Source organism: Chaetura pelagica, unplaced genomic scaffold, assembly GCF_000747805.2.
Source record: "Chaetura pelagica isolate M959 unplaced genomic scaffold, ChaPel_1.0 scaffold67, whole genome shotgun sequence".
Classification (NCBI taxonomy): domain Eukaryota; kingdom Metazoa; phylum Chordata; class Aves; order Apodiformes; family Apodidae; genus Chaetura; species Chaetura pelagica.
Window position 1 is genome coordinate 3,991,243 of NW_009954107.1, and position 25,191 is coordinate 4,016,433.

Sequence of the window (25,191 nt, forward strand, 5' to 3'; positions counted from 1 at the left end):
AAAAGTTAGTAAAAAAATGCAACAGGGTAAAATCAGGAAGAAAAAATGTAAGGAAAAGTTGGGTGACACAAATATATTTCACTTCACTCAATTTCACCTCCAGCCCTGTTCAACTCAGAATTATAAAACAGGCAGCAGAAAGATACTTGCACTATTAGCAATTATTTTAGAGAATGTGTGGAGGAGGGATAAGGTCTCAAAGGATGCAAAGAGGTCAAACATCAGATCTGATTTTAAGAAAAGAAGAAAGCAAGGTTGTGGAGATTTACAGATCGGTGATTTTCAATAGAATTTCTGGGAAATTTTTAGAACATTCAATAGGGATGTCAGACTAAAGTCTGACCTAAAGGAAAGGTGTAATGAGAAAAAGAAACAGTTTTAAAGAGGAATGAATGACCTTGTGATCTGCAGGATGTTATATTTCCCAAGGAGAAATGCAACGTTCCTGTTTGTCTTTGAGTTTCATCTATGTAATGAAGAAATTTTGTACTCCCCTTACTGACCTGTGTGTGCTCTTGCTGGTCAATTAGAATGTGCTGTTCACTTAAGCACAGCATGTAGTCAGGTATTTCGCTATATATCGTTCTTTTTTAAGCTCTCTTTTCTTTTCAGTGGAATATGCTGTAAATAATATACATCAGTTACTTAGCAGGCAACTTTGGATTTTCATAAAACATATAGTGGCCCAACAAGGTAACAGTTGTTTACTGTTTATCCTGACTCAGCCAACAAGAACAATGGAAGCTTTCCCACTGATTTTGTATGGAAATGTAATGCACAGACTGCTTCAGTAAGCCTTGGCTTCCAAAAGGTATATAATCAGCTTTGTAAATTACTTCAGTTGTAAAAAGCAGTCACATTGCAGAAAGCTAAGTTGATAAAGGCAGCTATAAGAATTTAATGTAATGTGGCTACTTACCGATGTCACAAAGAAAGGTTCCTGGACAATAGAGGAAAACATCTATAGGAAAGATGATTTAATAAGGCTGGTAAGAAAAAATAACATATATTTATTGATAACTTAGTATTTTTATTATTTGCTTTATATCTAAATACATTTCATTTACTAATTTAAATTTAGATTTTATGTATATTTATTTTAATGTATTCCTATTATGTATCATTTACATATGTTTATAATATATTTATAGTATTATGAGAAAAATCAGTGAGGTAAGAAACTCATTATATTCTCCACAAGCCTCTATTCAACTCTCTAGCTCGTGTTTTGAATAAAATAAAACTAAATTCTAAATAGAGGAAGACATACAGTCTGAAGTCATACACACAATTGGGTGCCTGGCATATCTTGATTTGCCTTGCATAGCTTTCTTATCTAAGGATCTTGTGTGATCTTCCCTAGGTGTTCCTGCTGCAGCAGGGGGCTTGGACTTGATGATCTTCAGAGGTCCCTTCCAAACCCTATGATTCTATGACCTCTACAAGTGATCAAGATACTATAGCTCAAGTGACAACCCGTCAGCTGAGCCACAGAAGCAGACAGTGTACATGCTTTTAGCCATTACAGCAAAGCACAGGTTTGCTCTTGTGCAGTTGTAGCATGGATAATCCTGTCTGCTCTAACTTTTATATGACTTTCATATATATTTTCATACCTGGGGATCACACCAGGAAGGCAGACTGAGGAAAAGATTTAAGCATTGCAAAGGTGACACACAATGTTTTAGGTGTGTCTTTTCAGGATTTTTTTATAAGTGAAATCTGTTCAGGAGGGCAGAATTTTCCTGTGAGTTTCCCTTTGACCAAGTTGTAAACCTGTAATATCACTTATCTTTTCTGGATACCAGTGGGTCTGTAGATGGCGAAGAAGGAAGAGCCATGCTAACACTATACCTGTTGTTTGATTCAGATGGTTCCACTTAATTTTCTTTGTTCCTATATATTACTCCTACATATGTGTGGTTTATCCCTATGCAAATAATTAATTTCGACACCTGGTATTATTCACTGTAGTCTGATGCTAAAAAAGGTAACAAATACATGCACTGCTTATTCTGACCTAGCACTTGCTCTAGTTTACCTTGTCTGAGTAGGTAATTATTCAGACCAGGAAACCTCAATGTTCAACCTCTCCTAAAAGTAGTAGCTTTCTGACATCTCCATGGCATGGCCATCAGCTGTTGACAGACCCAGCTGGGTTTTTTTTCAGCTGTTACTTTCACCCTTTATTGATATAAGGAAAAGGGTTCCTTCCCTTCCTCAGCAAACACAACACATAAAATATGTTCTAATTGCTTTGAATATTTGCTTGTGTAGATGTCTTGCTGTCAGCCAAAAGCTCTCTTTATTCAAATTCCTCAATGCTTTTATTTAGCTGGTATGAGTCCTTCATTTGCGTTATTGCATTTGCATTCACTGAAAAATTTCAGAGACCTCTGGTGGCCAAAATAATATAATATTGAACATTTCTGTGAACAGTAACAAAGATTTATCTAGATGTATATTTCACAAACATTGATTTTAGGCCTGGCTCAGGGTTGATTTTTTATTAAAAATGCTTAATCTCTTTTATATACGGTCTCAGAAGCATCAACACATTCTCACAAAAGTAAGTTGGTCATCCAAAAATACCCTGCATTTAATAAATGTTTAAATAACCCATTTTTCACTGAAGAATCAGGAGACAGTGCACTGAAATTCATTCTGTTTTCCATTTACAGTGATCATAAATTTGTGGTAACTCCCTTTGAATTCTAGGCCCTATATTTAATTTAAAGTGTTTGATTTCCTATCTCTTTCTATGTCTGAATTTGTTGTCTGCCAGGTGAACATGGAAAGTGATTTAGAAACCAGACAAAACTGCTAGTGTTCACCTATATCTGATTTCAGCACACAAAATGTCTTTATCAACAGAAGAGAAAAAATGTAACTTTTTGTGTATTTAGTATTGCTGATAGTTACTATTCCTCAAGCAGCTCAGTTTCAGCTTCCGTTTCAGTAAGTTGAGAATGAATGGCAATGATTGTAGATGGCTAGAAATAGACCAGAAGACAAAACAAAGCAAATGAGAGCTTCACCCTGTTTTGGAGTTTTGTATTTCTTTCACTGTTGTTGATTGGAGTGAGAATGGAGCACTGTAGTGCCAAGAAAAAAAGAAAGAAAGAAGATATGCTTTTCTTAATATATAGTGTTAAATCCCAAATATATTTTGTGTGCTGAGTAATGAGCAATATTACATATTTCTAAAAATCTAAAAACTTAGTCTAAAGTCATATTTGTTTTGCTACTAGGGAAATTACTACTTTTAGTTTGTCTGTCTTGTCTCCACAGTATTGACTTTCTGCATCACTTCCTTTGTTTAGACATATCAGAAAAGCATTATTACCTCTATTATATAATCTATGGAAAATCAGAAAGGAGATTAACTGTGCGGAAAATACTCAGTATTAAAAAAAAAAAAAAAGGCAAACAAAAACAAACAAACAACAACAACAAAAAACACAAAAAAACCCCTCATCCTGAATATCTTTTCCCACAGCTAAAAAAATGTTACCTTGCATTATAAAGCAAAATATGCATAACCAGAGAATTAGCTGAGAAAAGGTTCAATCCGCTGATAAATCGAAACTGTCCAGCAAGCTGCAATGCCTGTGCATGCTCTCCAAACAGTGAAAAAAACCCAACCCAATATATGCTACCCAGGATGATCAATTTCCGCAGCAATAAGCTTGGTAGTAATGCCAAATCACATACAGAAAATTTTACTTCATCTCAACCACCAACAGTTTATACTTCTGTCATGTGAGTATGGTAATATCCAAATCAAGATTTTTACCTGGTCAGCATTAAATTGTCTTTGGTAACTGGAGTGTTTACCCTTCTGTCTTTAAAGTTGCATTTTTATACTCATATCTAAACCTTGGAAGACTGGTGAGTACTTCGTAGTGTTTATTATAATTCCAAGTAGTGGTGATAATTTGTTTTCCTGAATAATAATATGGTAGTACAAGGCAGCATTGACATTAAAAAGTAAAATGTTAAAAATATGCATTCTTCATGGTTGTTATTAGGGCATTACTTAATAAGTAATTCAATCTACACACTGTACAAGTTAGAAATAGACACTGTTCTTGTCTTGAAATTTAATCTCTATTAGTGTTAATCTGGGTTACAGGACTATTATTTTCTGTATCCATATTGTATGTACTGTCCAACATTTTCATTTTAACACATCTTCACTGTATCTAAAATGAATAATTTTATGCTTTGAGTAATTTTTGATGTATCTGGTTTCATGATAGCTTTGAGTATGCAAATGCTGCACAAGTATGTGTTATAAACCATCATTATATATGATGTTTGGATGAATGTGAAATGTACATTTATCAGCTATATACCTTAAATGGATGGAATTTTATGGAAACTCAATAATTCAATATTGTACAACTGAATTTACAATTAAATTATTTTCATGAACACAAAATGAGAAGAGAATTTGCCATAGATATACCTTGATCCTGATTAAACCTGTTTAGAAGCTGTTTCCAAACAGAATCTGAAAGAATATGTTCTTGCATGTTTCTCTAGACTGAAGTATGCGTTAATTAAGCAGATATGACTTGCTGAATATAAGCATAGTGGATAATGTGATTGCTCTACAAATATAAGTAAAAATTTCAAAATAATTGCTTTGTTAATGTACAATATTCTAAGAGCAGATTCTCTCATAATTTTTGTTAGTAGTACTATTGAAAATTCAGATATTTTATGAGACGTGTATTTTTGTGGAGTGTTTCTGGAACACAACACTGCATTGCAGCTAAGGAGATAATACACTAGTACATTGCACATGCAACTGCTTACTCTTATTTCAACTGGGAAATAAAAATGTAATGAAACAGAATTTCATTTTGATTTAACTGATTACTCTGTAGGCAGTTTAACTTTTCAAAACCATGTTCATAACATTCACATCTGGCTCTACATCAAAGAGACAAACTTAACATGTATTATGTTTTGTAAGTAACCTCTCATGTGGCTTGAATACACTAACCACTGTTTCAGCAGTAAGTGAGTAATACTAAGTGATGCACTGTTAAGTTTCTAATGCAACGTAAAATAAAACCCTGTTTCTTTGAGCATAAAAAAGTAGAGACCTATTCTGTAATGATATTTTGGACTAGCTGAATTCTAGGTTTACTTCTATACAATATGATGCTGAAGAAGTACTAATGCTGCATCTAAAGTACGTGTTTCTTTGTAGAAGCTCCCGATCGTTGTTCTGTAAGTCATTCTTCATTGAAAGCTATATTCTCCTAAATACATCACAAGTTTAAAGTCAGGTATTGAAATATGGTCTGTCACTTGCAGTGAACAAGTGGCAGGGCTTTTTTTTCTTTTTTTTTTTTTTTTTTTTTTTTTTTTCCCCACATGTGTAAATTAACAGTTAATTGAATTAACACAGTACTTATTTTTCCACTTACTTTTAGGTAGCTTAGGAATCAGCAGTTCTTAAATAAAGATGAAACTGGTTAGTATTACCTGATTTGTGGTTAACCTCCGTTTCCTGACCCGTAACTATGATTGCAGGACAAGAACAGGTCCAACCTTCCATTCTTTTTCAGCTTTCCTTTCCTGTCCCTGCAGGATACTGCTGCTGTTGTCAGGCAGGCAGCACACTGGTGGCCTCTTTGCTTTGCAGCTTCTCACTCAACAAGAAAGTCTCCTGGGCCATGAAAATAAACACTGGTTGTGTTGTATTATGTTTTTTCTAATCGGTTGAGTATAGTGTTTTGTAGAATCATGGAATAGTTTGGGTTGGAAGAAGTCAATAAAGGCCATCTAGTCCAACCCCACTGCCATGAGCAGGGAACATCTTCAACTAGACCAGGTTGCTAAAAGCTGTGTCCAGCCTGACCTTGAATGTTTTCAGGGATGGGGCATCTACTACCTCTCTGGGCAACCTGTTACAGTGTTTCACCATCGTTATGATGAAAAATTTCTTCTGTATCTCTAGTCTGAATCTACTATATTTTAGTTTAAAACCATTAGCTTTTGTTCTATCACTACAGGACCTACTAAAAAGTCTTGCCCCTTTGCTGTGTTCCCAGTACTTGTCTTCATAAACGAGCATGGTATTTTTACAATCAGCACTTCCAACAATACTTCAAATAAAGCAGAATGTACTTAGTCTACCTGGATTTTTTACCTGTTATAGCACAAATATCCTGACTGATCCTAGATGTTGTAGGAGGGATTTTAAGCTTTTTGTCCTCAGATTTTTTCCCCATAACTTGTCTGAAGTAGGCTCTCTGACTGTGGAAGTGAGACTCAAATGCTAGGTTAATGGTTAGACTTGATGATCTTAAAAGCCTTTTCCAACCAAAATTATTCCATTGTTCTGTTCTCTCACTCTCCTCCGCCTCTCAGCAGTTTTTCTCTAAAGGAAATGCAGGCACTCAGGCAGAGTGCCCAGCAAGCACACCTGTTCAGGCAATGCCACATGAGACCAGATACTGAGCACCATGAATGCACTTAAAAGTAGGAACTATCTGCATTTTAGGGACAAGCAGTATCCTTATGCCTTCTGCAATGTCTTTTCTTTCTCCAAAATGGAGGAAATAAGACCACTATGCTTTAGATATAGTGGTACTCAAAGAATTTAAAGTATGTGATCCTCTTGTTTATTGTGATAGTCTGTTATATTTGAGACTATGTTCTGATATGCAGGAGTTTCACATGGAACATTATAGTAGTTGTTAAGTAACCTGAAACCATGAGCTTATTGTTTTAAAATATAATTCGTATTTCTCATTATCTGAAAATTACTTTTACAGCAAAATTCTTATCTGTCCTTTCCAATAATGATTGAAAATGCATCCCTTGTGAAGTGTAATACATTCTATTCTAAGGTCTTAGAATAGAAAGAAATTTACAAAGTCATTGAAAACTTGACTTGTGCAGAAAAATTAATATAAAGGTCAAGAAGGGCTTTGAGATTTTGAAATCTAACTTGTGACTAAAGTAGGAAAAAATATTGCTTCCAATTTTTCCTCAAATGTATTTTAGGTCAATTTTAAGATGGCTTTAATAAGTTTTGCATTAAATTAGTGTCTTCTAATTATATGCCTTTTAAATAAGTCAAAATGAAGAACGAACATTCCCAAACGAAAAGTAAACAGTATCCTAAAATGGTATTGAAATGGTGAATTTTGAAAACACTAGAAATTTTTCAATTCTAAAAAAAAAAAATTCAAAAGAATCAGTAAAAAATATATATATCAGTGAATAAAAGCTAGACGTTTTAGTAGGCTTATGTAAAATGAAATTGTTTATTTGTTTACCATAGTAAGGCTATTTGATTTTCAACCTTTCAGTGCTCAGTTTTATTTAGGTAACGTAAACAACTTCAGAAACAGGCATGTTTTTTTCTCCAGACAACATGGAGGCACAACTGTGCTTCCAACTTTAATGAAATTGCTAAATAGCAGCATTCGTCCTCATTTCAAATATGAAGCTACCACTTATTTGATCATCAATAATTTTCATATGTTTCATTAGACTTCTTGCAGTAATCTGAGCTATTTATTCATCTCACTTTCACAGAGTATCTGGGTATCATCAACGACAGTATGATTTCTTTTGCAAAGCAATATATCATAATATATCATAATATATTGCAATAGATCATAAGTATTTTTGTAATTCCTTTCCATTCCCTTTATTACATTCATTAATTAAAAATAACCAGATTTTTTTCACAATAAAAATATAATTTCATCTGAAAGTTACAAGAATTGTTTCGATTTTATAGCTGATTCTGCAAATTAAGGGCTGCTATGGCAATTCTTAATCCCAAAATTAGTTATCACATCTTTTGTATTGCTTATTATATATTTTGATAGTGTGTACTTGCATATTAAACTGACAACTTCCACATTATAGAAGCAGGTGTTTTTCTCAAACCTGTAAGTCAGATTGATCAACTGAAACGACATACTTGGATTTTCTTGTCCATAATGCCTTCCTCATAGTTTTTACCCATATGGATTGATGGGTCATTCCAGGTGTATATTAAAAAGCTAACTAAGGATCAGTGAGAAAATTGTCAGATAAGTATTCCTCAGAATCTTCTAATCTGCCTTACAGGTGGTTGCACTGTATGCAGTTCATTGCTTTTCAAAACCATTTTCAGAACTAAACTTTTACTTTCACTTCTGCATACAGTAAGATTAGATTAAATAAAAAAAGAAATTGGAATCAATATAACAGGCAAAACACCAAAGAATAAGAACTAGAAATTGAAAAGCATAGTAAATTTTACAGAGTTTTAATATCTGCAAACTTTTTTTATTGCACTTCTGGGTGCAATTGAATAGGTCCATTTGATTTTAGAATTATTTTAGTATTTAGGAAGTTTGAGACATCTGGGAGTTTTGTTTCATAGAATATGAGATGAATTGTGGTATCTTAGTTATATTTTTGCTTGTTTTGTTTTCTTCTTTTTGTTTTCTTATTCTGTTCAAGTTTGTATAAGAACCAAATGAAAGATACCCATTTCTGTTATGTTGATTTGTTGGAGTTGACAGAATGTGCTCATGTGTTCTCATTTTTTTCATTGGCAAGAAACTGTAGTTTAAGCTGAGCCCACCTCAGAAACCTCTGCATGGATCAGAATTTCAAGATCTCAGAGTTTAGATACATTCTAAATTATTGTGCTGTCTTTCACACATGACACTGAAATAGATGTTTTTCATAGTTATTTAAATCCTATCCTGATGTGGAGTAGTGAAATAGTTATGAAATGAATTTGACAGTATTTTATAATACAAATTACCTACCAATCTTACAGAAACCCAAGTATTTTATAGAAATCTCATGTATTCAGTATATTTTGGATATTCCATGTATGCTGATGATTACTTTTATTTTTACAAAATATCTTAGATTAAACATTCACTTTATCAATTTCAGGAGCTGATGCTGTGGAGGCCCAGTGTAAGAGATTTGAAGTGAGGGCAAGTGAAGGTGGAAAAGTATTGTTTTCTGCAGATGAAGATGAGATTGTCATTGGAGCTGACAGACTGAAAGTAACAGGTACAGTAATGATAAGATTTCTAAATTGATGTCTTATCATCAGTGATTGCTTGACCAAACAAAAGATATTGCATAATCTAAAAATAAATTCCTCTAAACGCAGATTAGAATTTAAGCTCTGCAGGACCAACTATGGTACAAATCACCTTTACCACAGTGATTTGGCTTTTAGATGTTACCATTAAGCATTCTTATGTGATACCCATGCCATTTCTTTAAATAATGCCACTTCACCATGATTAAAACTATTGTTATATACTGTGACTTTTGTTTTTTCTGTAAACAGAATATCAAATCTAACTTCCATGTGAATTAGGTGTGTACTCTGCTTTACTTTAGGAGGCTCAGCTGAAAGTAGTAAACCCTTGCTTTCGTTTGAACTTTTGTTCAAAAAATAAGTAATTTTCATTGCTATTTAGGTTTGTGTCAGTCTATATCTGGATATGCCTGCTTTACAGAGTTTGAAATCAGCCTACTAGTTTCAAAATTAAGTTATGTAGAAAGTGTAAAATGGTTCTGGTTTGTGGGGATTATGATAAGATATCCCTTTCTGTAAAACTGAGAAATGCATTACTCACAACTTTAAAGTTTTTTTAAGATAAAGTTAGGTAGTTCTACTACCTTATGATGCCAGATGTAGCATTAAAATAGATCCAGGAAGTCCAGAATCAAGCCATGACTGGACTTGCTTCATAAGCCTCATAAGATTGATGCTCGCCAATATGTGTGGAATAACTTTTCTTCCCTTCATTCCTATCTGACCTTTATGAATTTTTTGCCAGTAAAGGAATCCATTTCAATACTGCTAAACCAAAAGAAAAGGCTTTTACAGTTTAGGGACATTGCAGTATCTGATATAATACACTAAATTCTATTGGTTTACCAAATTTGGGGTTAGGAGAGGGAAATATCAGTGGTTTCTTGAGTCAGCAGCAATTCGTCATAGATAGTAGTTGTATAACCATTTTACCATAGTAAAACTTAGGACAATAGCTATAATAAACCAGTAAGAAAAAGGAGAATTATAGTAAATTATGCTAAGGTTCAAACTTGATCACAATATTAAATGCTGAGAAAGTTAATCTTAAACTTACAACACAGGAATTTTCAAAGAATCTATCATAAGTTGAAAAATAAAAACATCTTACAAATGGTGCTGAAGATTAGCTTTCCTGCCATTAAGAAACATAATCATAAGTTGTAGATGTTATGGTCATTCTTTTCATCAGACTTAAAAAGCAAAGCAGTATTCAAGTGTGCTTTACCTTCAAGTGGGTTTGAATTCCCAAAGCACCTGTTCACATCAGTGGTATAGAAAGCAGACTAAGTAATGACAATGTATTCAATTATGCTTAACATGGAATATAAGATTCCTTGTGAAAAAGAGTTTTTCCTTAATTCTAGAAATGCAGCTGACTATATGTATATTTATGTTAAGCTCTCTTGTCCAAATTCAAAAAAGAAAAAAGGATAGTGCTGTTTTGATGTATTCATCTGAGTTTCAGGGCTTACTGTGTACTTGTTGAGTTCTACCAGAGAATCTCACTACTGGAATTGTTTGTACAAGTAACTGATTTTTCTTCTGCATCTGAAATGAAGAAAAACAACACAACAGTTAGGATTGAATTTTCAAATAAATTATTTCATTGCACTAGAAAAATTATTTTAGAGATAAGAAATTAAAATATTTAATTACTTGCACACAAACACACACAAAAATATTTAAGCAACATTTAAGCATCACAAAGAAAATATACATATTTATCAGGTTCCAAGCATTGTTCTTTAGGTCATTAAGTTAAATACACATTATATTCCATTGAATAGTCTAAAGTCCAACATTTCAGGTAGTTTCTTTAGGATAACATTTAAAGGTGTTTTGTAATTGTCATCTGAAAGAGTAATTTACTTTTAAAAATCCCCTGAAAATTACTGTCTTCTTTTGTGTTCATTCAGAAGTAATTTTATGACATTGGGTTCATTTTTTCTAATCACTGGATAATTGTCTAGTCTTGAAATCAGATTTGATTAGTAAACTACCTTATAATGAGGCTATAAAAGTCTAGTTTCAAAATTTTATGCTTTAAATCCCTAGGGCCCTCTTTAGGTTAACCCTTCTGTCATCTCATTAGAGAAAAAATTATCATTCCATAGAATGCAGAGAAGAGTATTAGATTTCTAAATGAATGAGCATTTCTGAAAAGCTTAGATAAAATAACCTCATATCCCAGTTTCAGTATCCCTAAAAGGCTTTCTGCAGCATAAGTACTAATCTGCAGCCAAATAATAAAGCTATAATGAGACATCTATGCTTCACTGTTGAGTTTGGTCTAAAGCCAAAATTATTTGACACAGATTTCCCAACTGGGACTAAAAGTTGTAAGAACCATGCAATCTCAAGAAAATTACTGAAAAAAAATCTCCAAGAGGGTAAAAAAAATATATCTACCTTCATGGAAAAATAAAATAGCAGAATCTATCTTTCATATAGTAGCTCTTCGAATTTTGTGATACCTTTAAATTCCTCAGCAAACACATGAAAGATCATGAGTCCTTGTGAGTTGCATCAATCAGACTGCATTACTGATATGACATGTTATGACTGATGGAACTTGGCAAGGCATCATGTCAAACAACAACCAGAAAAAAAAAAAAAAAAGTATATTTTTCTCAAGCCTGTGTTTTGATGCCTTGGAGTGAAGAGAGGAAAAGAGTTGTGGAAAAACAGGAAAAAAAAATATTAAAAAAAAATCAATGTCAAAAAGCAAAAATAAGCTGTGATTGTTTGGAGATGAAACGCTCATATGTAGTTAATTAAGTGCAGTACTACAATGCAAACCTGATTTTATTTTCTTGCTTAGCTGTGAATCATGTCTCTTTGGAAACACTTCACTGTGAATGGGCCCAAAAAAAGATGCATTTTGGTAATTAATTTTCTAAAGTCTCCCTATTGCATGGGCATTTAGAAACCATTATGGCAATGTGGGATTTATTTTGTTTGATTTTTTTTCTCAATTCATAAGAATGCTTTGGTAATGCTCAGCTTTAAAAAGCTTATTTTTTAAATACTCATAAGAGAATATAAAAAAAAATATTGATTAATAAAACATGGAAAGATTGAGTTTACAGTTTCTCATAGATTATTTTGTTGCATTTTTATTTGTAATTTTTTATGTAGGCAGCCCATTCCAGGGAGAAAGGTATAGTAGAAGCAGACTAGTAATTCAGATAGCAATATATTTCCCAGATAAGAAAAGTACAGAGTCAGAAGTAGTACTTCTTGTTTTAGAAAAATTGCAGCTATATATTTCCCTATTAAGAGTGTCTCACTTTAAAATTATGCAGTGGGATGATTTAATTTAGACTTTTTATTCTTTCTTATGTCCTTGCTTTTGCTTTTAATTGTGTTAGCTCTTTTCTACCGTATCATTCAAGAAAAGAAGAAAAAAAAGCTTCAAACTTTCCTTTGATAGACAGAGCCATTAGAATTGCAGCTGACTCTTGTCCCTTTTGTGCTGGGATGCCTTTGGCTGCCAAAGTTAACATGTATCCATAGAGCTTTGTAGGGAGGGAAGAGAGAAGTATGAAGTAAATATATTGCCAAAGGGCTGGGAAACAAGCAGGAATCACGAGCTGAGTTTCTGGTGGGTGCACAGATTCCTTTCTGCACGTGGTTAAACATTTCTCCATCCCTTATATTCACCCTGTCCCAGTGAATTGACGGCATCTATAGCATCATAAAGTTGTCTTCACTCCCTCTGTAGTGACAGAACAGGATGATGTTTGGCTTTTACTTCTGTTATTTATTTCTTAATACAAAGTTTTCCGCTCTTTGCTTTAATTTTCTATTTCATCATATTGGTCATGCTCGTCAGTGAGAATGCAAGCATATGTCACAACTCAGCTTTATCCTGCCAGAGTACTTTTGAGAAAAGAGATTAAGGAGGCCTAGCTCTGTATACATTTTTCTGTTGTAATTCTTTCTATAAAAACTTCCACTGTATGTCTCCATTAGTAAAGTTCCTCTTCCTCTTGTTTCTTAAACCAAACTTGTAGTTAGCAACTGTATTAGAAGTACTAAGCAAAGTGGAAGTGGTCTAGTTATATTCTATGCAAAACACCTACTTTTTTGACAATGTGAGGTTGTTTTTTGCCTCTGCCTTTTGAAGTGGTTTGCTTAGTTAAAGCTAAGAGCACATTATCAGGAACTACTTTTTTCCCATCAAACTTACAATATTTTATCCAAATTATGCAAACATTTTGTTTTGTTCAAGAGTATTTCTCTGTGATATTTAAAGGAGAAGAGACTGTGATTTTATTATGACATTGTCGCCTACACTTTCGTCTAACCTATATACTTTATTCAGACTTTGCTGTACCATTCGTTATTTAACCATGATTTATTACTTCCCCTTCTTTCAAAACCCATAAAAATGATACTTTAACTTGATTTTTTACATGTTCACATACCTCCTTCTAAATTAGTTGTGCTTGCATTTGTGGCTTTTTATTAGTAACGTTTTTTAAAAGCCAAGGTAAAAATGGATTTGCAAATTAAAACACATATGTCTTCCATCCAAACCCTGTTTTGAAATCAAATCCAATTATGTTTTCTAGATGCAGAAAATAAGCTGTATTACTTTTTCTAAATAACCCAGTCTAGATTGTTTGGAAAATATTACTCATCTTTATGGAGTTTCCTATTACTTTCTTAACTGCTGGCTTATTTTCTTTCATTTTTTATTGCTGTCTGACTGCTACAATTTGTTTTAGCAAAGGATGTTAAGTTTTTTATGGATAAACTTATTTTTAAAAAATAATTATAATTAATACCTTAACAGTAATATTTTTTTTCTCTAAAAATAAATAAGAAGCTAATTCAAAACTTGTCATTTAATGTTTTACCAAGATGTTGGTAATAGTTCTATAGAGTTCAGCTATTTCCACAATTTTTTGAAATACAAAACTCTTTCAATATGTGGAGCTCCATGTCTGTATCGCGTAAGCTGATATAATTAACTGAAAATCACTTTGTGTTTGCATTGTTATGCAAAGTTATGTAGAAAACTGGAAGTCAGAGAAGGACAGAAAATACCATACTTCAGTTTTAATGGAAACTTTCTCAGATTAATAGCAAGACATGTGTAGGTTAAATCCACTGTGACACCAGAACAGTGTCAGGGAAAAGTCTTCAAAGGGCTACAAGTATCTTTCTCATTACAATAAAGTATGCACATAGAGTGAGTTCAGTAGGGCCTGATGAAAGCCATTTACTTCTCTAGATGAAAGGTTAGAACCTTGATGTATCAGGAAAACTTCAGAAGATACCTGCATACTTCTATTCTAATAATATCCAGAATTAACACGCAGAGGAGTGCATCGGGTACTTCAGTTTTTATTTGAAGATTAATCTGTAGGTCTGTGAGTCTGCGGTTAATGAAATATAGAACAATCTTCTAGATTAGTTAAAAGGAAATGATAAGGTAGAAATAGGGCTTACAGCTATAAAATGGAAATGACTGAAATATAAAGGTATATATGTAACTTGCAAGTTAGGCTGGAATAACAAGTACTGAAGTGTAGAAAAATAATTTATTATTTTATATATGTTATTATTACAGTAGACATACATCTAGAGCCTTCAAAGACTGAATAGGAATTTCAGTATGAATGGGAAGGATGTTAGGTTTGGCCACATTCAGTTGCTGGATTGTTATTCAGGATGGATGGTTTTTGGAGAATGAAGTAGAACAAGATGAAGGGAAGCTCTCAATCACTTTAAGCTGGTTTACACAGCCAAATTAACAGACCACAGTAAAACTACCGTATTGGATTAAACCTATAAAAATATATTACATATATAGAATTTCTGTGTTTCCTCAGTAGTGACTACTGTAGTAAGTACCCCAAAATGTACCGCATGAATAAGGTTTCTGATAAGCTTATTTAGATCTCAAGGAAGCACTTAATATCCTGGCTTGTCTATATGAGAGCTCTGATTGAAGTTGATGTTATTGCAGGAGTCTAACCACTTGGCAACAGAACAACCTGCCAGAGCATTACTCTGAGGTACAACTACAGAGCTGATTACAAGCATATAAATGTGAACTCCAAGATGTCTATGAAGTGGAAATTTTCTAGGCAGACTAGAAGTGGTGAGACCAGGATATTGCACAAATAGATTTACATCTTCTAGTTAAAGGAACTGCATCCAGGCAGCTCAGATTACATGCAGTATAAACTTACATCAACATGCAGATGACTATGTAGACTATTGGAGGAATAAATTTACCTAGTAACAGTTTGCAAAAGAAAGATTTTTAATTTTGGCACTTGAGCAAAAGCATACCAAGGAACAGAATGATTTGTCTCAGGAATCATAGAATTATAGATTCACTTAGGTTGGAAAAGAACTTAAAGATCATCAAGTCCAACCATTAACCCTACTTTACCAAGCACTAAGCCATATTCCTACATGCCACATCTAGATGACTTTTAAACACATCCAGGGATGATGACTCAACTACCTCCCTGACCAGCATGTTCCAATGTGTGAAAGCCCTTTCAGTGAAAAAGTTCTGGCTAATGTCTAGTCCAAAGCTCCTATGTCACAGCTTGAGGTAATTTCCTCTCATTCTATCGCCATTCGCTTGTGAGAAGAGACCAGCACCTACCTCTTTACAATGTTCTTTCAGGTGGTTGTAGAGGGTTATGAGGTCTCCCCTTAGCCTCCTTTTCTTCAGACTAAATAGCCCCAGCTCCCTTAGCCACTTCTCATAAGACTTGTTCTCAAGGCCCTTCACCAGTTTTGTTGCCCTTCTTTGGACACACTCCAGCACCTCAATGTCCTTCTTGTTTTGAGGTGCCCAAAACTTGACACAGTGTTCAAGGTGTGGCCTCACCAATGCCGAGTACAGAGGGATGATCACATCCCTGGTCCCGCTTTTCACACTATTTCTAATACAGGCCTGGGTGCCATTGCCAAGGTGACAGTTTTACTGACCCCCATCCTTACTTCTGAAATAATTGAAAACCTTCTAAGTTCATGGTCACTATGCCCTCAACTTCTTCCAACTGTTACTTCCCCCACAAGTCCTTCTCTGTTCACAAGCATCAAGTCCAGAAGAGCACGCTTCCTGGTTGGCTTCCTCACCAGTTGCATTAGGAAGTTATCTTCCATGGAATCCAGGAACCTCTGGGACTGTTCTCTCTCTGCTGTGTCTATTTCCAGCAGACATCTGGGAAGTTGAAGTCCCCCACTTCAAGGGGTAGCAATTGTGAAACCTCTTCCAACTGCTTATAGAATATTTCATCCACCTCCTCATCCTTGTTGGGTGGTCCGTAACAGACTCCAAGCACTATATAGCCCTAGTTGGTCTTCCCCTTGGTTCTTATCCATAGGGACTCAATCCTATTGTCACTTTTGTTAACTTTTAGGCATTCATATATCTCTCTAATATAGAGGGCCACCCTACCACCTCTTCTTCCTTGCCTATCCCTTTTGAAGAGGTGGTAGCCATTAATTGCCACACTCCCGTTTTGAGTCATCCCACCAGGTTTCCATGATGGCAACTATGGCAGTTTTTTTGCTGCACAATGGTGTCCTGCTCCTCCTGTTTATTTCCCATGCTGCATGAATTGGTGTAGAAGAATTCATCTGGACTAACAATCCTGCCATCACTTTGGGGAGAGAAGTCCTAATTGCTGTCTGACTATTCTTAGCCACTTTCATAGTCACTAACCTGTTAGTGAGCCCTGTGTTTTTGTTGCCACATGTATCACCATCTCCCACCTCAACTGAGACAGCAGGCTGAAGGCTGCACTTAGGGTCATCTCGAGTGAGTCTATCCAAAGAGGAAGAAGCCTCAACAGAAGACGTCTTTCTGAAAAGGCAGTAGACCCAAAAGCAGACAAATGTGCAAGCAGTTCTGCCAGCCTAGGAAAATATGTTTAATTTCTTACAGAAAAATACTCAACAAAGCTGTATTATAGGTAGAGACATAGAAGGAGCCAGTGTTCAGTCAGGCAGAAAAAGGAAAAGGAAGGAAAAAAAACAACCCATAAAAATGACACTTTTTTGATGTTTAGGTAAAGTCATCCTGTACCTAGAGAGTCAAACTGTTTATAATCCGTTGTTTCTGAATACCTCTCCTTCCATATTCAACTTTTTTATTCTCCATTTTTTCATGGCAACATCAGGTAAAAGATATGACTGATTTTAATCCTTTCTTTTTGGGCTGTAATCTATTAAATTGTATTAAATAGAGGTTTTGTTTGTGAGCTGAGTCTGTACTTATGTGAGCTGTTCCTTGGCAGAACACAGCCAGTAGCTTCCCAAAGTTAGTGAAGAGACTAGACTACTCTTAGAAAGTAGTATTCATACAGACACTGATTCTAACTTTCAGATTTAATCTGGTTTTCACATTAAACTTTTGACACCAAGGTTAAGTTATTTATTATTTGTGTCCAATGTAAGAATGAATATATTTAGGAAAAGCTGCCGATATCTGTGTCAAATTTCCAATTCTATTTCACATTACCTGTTGAAGAACTGTGCAGAGTCAAGTGATGCAATTTAAAGTAGTTCTAATTTTGAAGCTCTGAATTGCATCATACCAGGTAAATCCACATGGTCTATGTAACAGTCAAAGTGGAATATTACCTTATTTGTAGTAAGCTGAGATAACTCTTTAATCAAACCCATCCAGCTTGCTCGGAAAACACATACTAAACATTCCCTAGGTTTTAATGCAGGACCTGGATATTAATTGGAATCAAGTTTTGTAGTAAAATTATAAGTATTTAAAACCTGAGCTAAGCCTGACACTCACATGCCCTTGGGCTTTGCTAATTTTGAAAATACACATTTAAATGACAGCAGTCAGACCCATCTTTGTTTTTAAGATACAACTACTCACAGGAGAGAAAGGTAAATCAAAAAGGAGGTCCAACATGCCCGTTTTCATTCTTGCCTTAAAATACTTGCTTGTGATTTATTTCTGCCTGGAAACAAAGTTCCGTTGTTGGAGATAAAGGTCAGGCTGCAAAGCACTGTTGGATTTAGGGTCAATGAAAGGAGTATTTGGATCCAAATATTTGTCCTATAGTGATGATACTACAGGCAAAAAATATCTTGTCCTGGAATAGTATTCTCATTAGATACTAGAAGATGAGATAATTTGGATTTTAATTTCTAAAGCCTTCGGAACAGGAGGAATAGTATTACATATTTAGAAAATACTGCAGGCATCTGACTTTTCCCAAAAAATATACATGAGCTAATATATTTAGTAGCCATAAACGTAAACTGCATGCTGAGATTATACAATAATATGGCATGACATACATAATATATTTTCAAAACTTCCATGAATGAGTGGGAAAGTCTTGACTCTAAACTTAGGTACAAAGTAGCAGAAATAATAAGTACAGAAATCCTCACAGGGAGGTACTATTTGAGTCCATGGCAGTGTCAGTTTAAAACAAGCTTTACTCAGAGGAAAAGTTAGCACATTTCCACCTTTAGCATCTTGGACTTCACTTGTCCATAGATCTAATTATATAACAGGTATGCAGTCAAAGCTGTGAAAATAATGGATTAAAATAATTTCTGCTCTGCAATGCATCTCAGAGCTTATTCATAGCAGTATCCTATAAGCTAGGAATAACCCACAGGAAGCAATTCCAAAAAAACCCTAAATATATATCACCACGGAAATATGGCCTGCAGGCTTCAGCCTACATTGTGAATTTAAATTCCTCTCCTCGTTGTGGCTAATGATGTGTTTACATTTCACAGTGTCTGACAGGATTAAATTCAGCACACCAAGACACATAATAAGCCATCATTTTGGTTCTAGAAAAATGTCATCATGTGTATAGGCTTTTATATTTGAATTAGAAGTATATAAAAATGTAGCTTTGCTTGGTGTTCGGAAAGTATAGGAGTATGTATGTATTTATGAAGATTAAGAAGTTTAGATAGAAATGTACAAGAATTCTGAATGAATAATGTAAATTCCAGAAGAAAGAGTGACAAAAATCAGCATATATTCTATAAAATAAATGAAATTATATGTGGCAAAAATAGTCTCATAAAAAGAAATTACACATAACCTGTCAATATCCAGGCATAAAAAGATGCATCTGAAAAATGTATAATTGCTCTGAGTTTCAAAATGCAAATGGATTTATACTTCATGGGTACTGAGAAGGCAAGAACCTATGTGGTTATGTTGACCACCAAATCAAAAGATTATACAGATAAACCTTTTTATAAAGAAAAAGAATCAATCTAATGTAAAGGGCCTCGTGACAGCATTTTGGAATATTCGGGGGCTTGTTTTTTGATACTACAGAGACAGATACCTGTTAAGAAAAAAAGATCAAGATGCAGACTGTGCAAAAGATTTGTAAATTATAAGGATGTCAGTGTTGAAAAGGTAACATAAGAAGTGTTGTTGAGCAGTAGGGAGGAAATGAGAGTATGAAGATGGAAGGAAATCTGAGAGAGGGCAACTACTGTGTAATGAGAGTATCTCCTGTTTGAAAGTTACAGGGAAAGACAACAGCAAAACAAAATCAAATTCAGCTCCAAGGGTCATTTTTAAAACCTCAGAGATTTCATAAGTAAGACTCACAAGAGTTTTCAGAAAAAAAGATTTAGGAAGGATTTTGGATCACAAGCTGAAGAGCATCACATGATGCAAGAAAGTAAAATATGAGGCTAGAATTTGTAAGCATGAGTAGAGCCTGCAGATTTTCTGCTCTATTCAACACTGGCAAGGTCCTCTCTAAATAGCTTAGTTAAATTTGGTGTACTATTGTTCAGTAAACAACTGGATAGAATCCAGAGGCATGAGATTGATTAGTTGTCCAGAAGCATGATCTCTGAGGGAAGAGAGAAAAAGATGATGCTGTTTAGCTTGAAGAAAGCAATATCAAAGGGAATATGGTATTGTATTATACAAGGGATGTTCTCTATCAGTTTAAAAACAATCAAACAAACAAAGCTCCAAGACCTTTTATTGGAAAGAATAACAAAACACTATATAGTTTGCCTGTAGAGAAGGTAGAATCTCTTTAATTTTCTTCTAAAGAACAGATTATACCAACATCTGTTGAAAATGAGCTGGTTGATCCTGATTTGGTCTTGAACTTAATGATCACAGCAATGAATGAGCCTTAGATATGATCAGATATTTTCTTTTTATCTCTAGTCACAAGACAACTAATGTAAATTCAAAAAGCTTTGTGCTTTCTAACTGTAGGAGTAATGCTCTACTCTTTGCAGCTGTCACTATTATATGGCACACTTCTTATAAGTTCCTGCTTATTTGTAAGAAGTCATCTCTGTATTAACTTTATTTTAAATGTTAAATGTAGCTGTATTATTCACATAGAACTGTGAGACCCCACCTGGAGTAGTGTGTCCAGTTCTGGAGCCCCCAACACAGGAAGAACGTGGAGCTCTTGGAGTGAGTCCAGAGGAGGGCCATGAAGATGATCAGAGAGCTGGAGCACCTCCTGTGAAGACAGGCTGAGAGAGCTGGGGTTGTTCAGCCTGGAGAAGAGAAGGCTCTGGGGAGACCTTATAGTGGCCTTTCAGTACCTGAAGAAGCCTACAGGAAAGCTGGGGAGGGGCTTTTACCAGGGTGTGCAACAATAGGACAAGGGAGAATGGCTTTAAACTGGAAGAGGGTAGATTGGGAAGAAATTATTTACTGTGGGAGTGGTGAGATACTGAACAGGTTGCCCAGGGAAGTTGTGGATACCCCCTGCCTGTAAGTCTTCAAGGCTGGGTTGGATGGGGCTCTGAGCAACCCGGTCTGATTGGGAGGTTTCGCTGTCCATTCAGGGAGACTGGACCTAGATGATCTTTAAGGTCCCCTCCAGCCCCAACTATTATATTAATTTTTTTAAAAATAATTTTAGATACTTTATATTATTTGTCACATTTTAATACTTTGTGACTGTGGTATATACTGGTATGTATTTTCAACTTCACTTTGAGGTAAAATTCTGTTCAAATGAGAAAGCTGGGTGAATAAGCGCATTTCACTACAAGAAGGGATAGGTTAAATGAGAGTAGCAAGGTAAAGCAACTGGTGAAATCTTGATTCAGAAATCATCATATCATAATTGGTAGCCCACACTAAAACCTAGTGTCAGTGTTTCCTGATGGTGTGTGATATGTTCACAGATAAATTAATATGCATGCCATACATTTTACTGTTTTAATGTATGAATAATACTTGTGTTGATCCTGTCAATACTAATATCGATAATGGGTATATTGGGATATATCTGTCTGCTCCTACTTAGAAAACATTAGAATTCAGATTTATGGTAACTGTTCTGTAGCAAGTATCTTGATTTTTAGTGAAGCTGTTGGATAGCAGGTTTGTAAAACATTTGGAACATGCATGAAAAGAAAACAAGCATGCTAGATAAAAACTGCTGGAGCATAGACACACACACACATATGCACGCACACACAATCATGAACACACAAATACCTTTCCATTCTTCCAGGAAGCCTTATTCCTTTACAAATACCAAAAGGTCATTTAGCTCAAGTGCAGACTTTGCCCTTAAGTCATCATTCTCAGCCAACCTGATGCATGAAATGTGATAGAAGCAACAGCAAGTACTACAGGTTATGTCACTTATGGTGTAACTAGGAATAGTGCTTTTTCATGTCCTTTTCTGCATCACTGTCTGCAAAGCAAGCATGTTATGGTGGTCAAAGGTTTAGATACAGCAGCACATGAAGATTTCAAAGTATTTGGATCAACAAAGCAAAATACTGGCAGTAGCCCAATGCCAGGCTCACTTGAAAAACTCCTTTTCCAATTTATGGTTGAAAGCATGAGGTAGTTACATCTGAAAGTCTTTTCTCATTAAACATCAAAAGGAAATACCTTTTTAAAAAATGTTTATTTTCCTATCAAGCAAACCAGTCTTACTGTTTTTGCTATTTTAATCTTAGCAGCATTGCCAAATGATGGACTACTTTTTAAATCTGTTTTTACACTCTCAGTGTGGAGCAGAGAAAACACAATAGATAAAGCATACTATGCAGAAAAAGTACTTACTATCAAGTTTGTTTCATATTTTAAATGTCAGGGTTTTTTTCAGGCTTTTTATAGTTGAAATTTTTTTCTTATTCTCATTCTTTGTCTTACCTCCCTGGTTTATATTTAGCTTTAAGATGAAAGCAAAAGACCAATTAGAGTTTCTGAATTTGAAGTTTTAATGAAAATGCTCTATTTTTTTTTTTTTTAAATCTTTCATGACAGCAAATATAACAGTAACTCAAAACAATTTTATTCTGGAAAAGCATTAATGTGAAAAATTAGTATAGACATCAAAAGAAACTTTTAATACAAAGCAAGGAAAGGAGCAGAGTGACCATCCTACTGAAAAAACAGAACACATTATTTCCAGTGATTCGATGTCTGGAGGCCAGAGGAAGACTGAAGGACAAGGAAGACTGAGTCTAAAACCAATAAATTACTTTGTAAGGTTTAAGAATAAAAGAATAGAGGTCTTTCCAAGTAAGGTTCTCTTCAGCGAAAGCTGAAAGGCTGGATTGGTAAGCATCATGACAGTTTGCTAACTGTGTAATACGTAGAAATACCTCTTCAAGTTGATCCGAAGGTAATGAAAAATAATCTTTTTTTGTCTCTGCACGTATCTCTGAGCCTGCTAAATTCTGTTGTTGATAGTTGGAAATAGAAAACCTATCATTTCTTAAGCTTGAATAACATGTTTTTCTGGTAGCTGACCTCACTGAATTTTTATGCAGAAGTAAAGTCTGCTTTGCTAATTTTAACCAGGCATGTCTTGGGATGTAGCAAGGCAATGAAGAGTGCTTAAATTTTGAAAGTATTCTGGTGAATTTGTGATAGGTGGACTGCAGCAGTGATGAGAGCATGATTTTTGAGCCTCTCCTGACTCACAATCAGAAAAAGAGCGAAGACTAGATTAGTTACACCACAAGACTCAAGCAGAGCTGGGTTGTTACAAGGTTTGCCAGGTAATCTGAATTGTGGTTGTAATATGAATCCTGATGCTTCTCCTTGATGGCATAGAAGGGAATATTGAGACTGGCACTGATAAACGACTCTGGACCAGCTCAGTCCCATCTTGAAGACAGACTGGTAGAACTAGCAGCAAATTGCTGCCATAAACCCTCATCCCAAGCCCCTGCAAGGTGTGTGGCAACTCTCGTCTGGTTCTTGTCTGCAAAAACATCTGAATCTTTGGCAAAATATGTGTCTTTTGGCCATTTTTTGCATATTGCAGTATGTTTCAGTAACCTTTCCATGGGAAAAATCTGCTGTCTTTTCTCTGATTAATACAAATTGCCATAGGCACACGTTTGCTAAAATGACCATTGGTGGTTTACAGTCATTGCAGTTAACTGATTTAAAATACACCCACTTCCTTTTTGTTGCCAAATTTAAATACTTGCTTCACTGCTATGCTGACTTGAAGGTGTGAATACTAAGTGACAAAATTACTGTTTCACATTCCCCTGATCTCTCACAGCTGCAGAATTTCCATTTAAAACTGCAGTAAATACTTATCTAAGTTAACTCATTTACCCTTTTGCATTGCAGTAATGCTGGGTTTGAATGTGCTATACTCATCTGCATAATTTACTACTAGAGAGAAAACCAGCATATTAATAAAGAGCAGAAATAAAAGGGCAGTCATAATAGGTGATGATCAAGATAACTATGGTAATATCAAATGGAAACTTTTTAACAACCTTCTTAAAGGAACTGATAGTGTAGCTTCATTTATTTCTCATATCTGAAAGAAGAATTATGGCTTTCAATAATTGGGGATACTAACATTTTTGTTTTATTTTGGTCTAATAGGCATCAAAATGTGTTGTATCAACTTATCTCCTTTTCAGCATTATCAGAATACATGCAAAGATTTGTAACATGTTTTCATTGTTTCATTAATTCAGAAATATTTGAAATTATGTTTACAGTGACTTTTATAATACATACTATATATTTGCATATAATGGACTTTCTATATGTGTATTAGTACCCTCTGCAGGGTGCACAAATGCAGTTATCTAAACATTTGTTTATAATTTATCAATGGCATGTTAATTCCTAAACAGTAAAAATGCTATAGTAGAGCTATTAAAAAAATGCAGATAATAGTCCTGCTGCTTTGTAGCTACATTTTGCTTAAATAAAATAATGTATTAAATTGGAAGAATGCAGGAGTAATTATCACATAATCATAATAATTTTTCAGTATGCTGCAGTAATGGCAAAGTAGAGAATAGAAATAAGAGCACATTTAAATATGGCATAAAGAACTGGCTCCTAAAATCTATATAAGGCAACCAATGAATTAGTTTTAATGCTACAAATAACTTAGATGACTTCTGATATAGTTAAAATGAGATTTCCAAAGACGCTTTCCCAGTTTAGGAAAAATTCAGATGTGTTGACTGCTGACAAGATGTTGAAGACAAAAATGTCAATGTGCTTAGATTGTGCATCAGCATCAGTAAACTAACCTCTAGAGATGGCAATTTCCTTTTTTTGACTAAAGATAAGATATAATTAGTCTTTACTTCTAATTTAGGCAACTAATGATATGTCTGGGGTTAATGGAGAATCTCCTAGTAAGTTCCTTTGAACTGTTGACTTTTCAAAACCAAACCATTTATGTATGGAATATCTTAACTAAAGGACAATACCCTTTTCTTTTATAAAAAGCAAATCCTTAGTTATTTTGTTTTAGAGATTTTGGACACAAATGGGATAGACATTCCCAGCTAGGTTTTGTAGGTAGGCAGCAGTATGCTATGGAATTTTCAGAAAGCTTTGAAATGGGAAATTTTTGCTGAGTGTTTTTGAAACCAAGTGAAAAGCCATTTTCTCATTTTCATGTTTTCCCCCTTCAGATTCTAGAAATTTTCTGTTGTATTTCATAGAAATATATTAAATCTGTTTTTTGTAAAATTCAAGGTAAAATTATAAGGTAGTTTAATTACCCTTGAAGTTAAAGCCTTTATTTTGTACTCAGGATATCCAGCTTAATGTCCCATTCTTTTACATCCAAGGTGCATCCCATGGTTATGAAGCTACTGAC

General features: G+C 34.6%; 1 protein-coding gene across 1 annotated transcript in view; it reads left to right on the forward strand.

Annotated features, from left to right (window-relative positions):
* The window catches only part of SGCZ (sarcoglycan, zeta), a 189,942-nt gene that overhangs the window by 131,126 nt on the left and 33,625 nt on the right, over positions 1 to 25,191 (forward strand). The window contains exon 4 of the mRNA XM_010002488.1: positions 8,935 to 9,057. Within this exon, the coding sequence (XP_010000790.1) occupies positions 8,935 to 9,057 (123 nt within the window). The remainder of the gene's footprint in view (positions 1 to 8,934; positions 9,058 to 25,191) is intronic.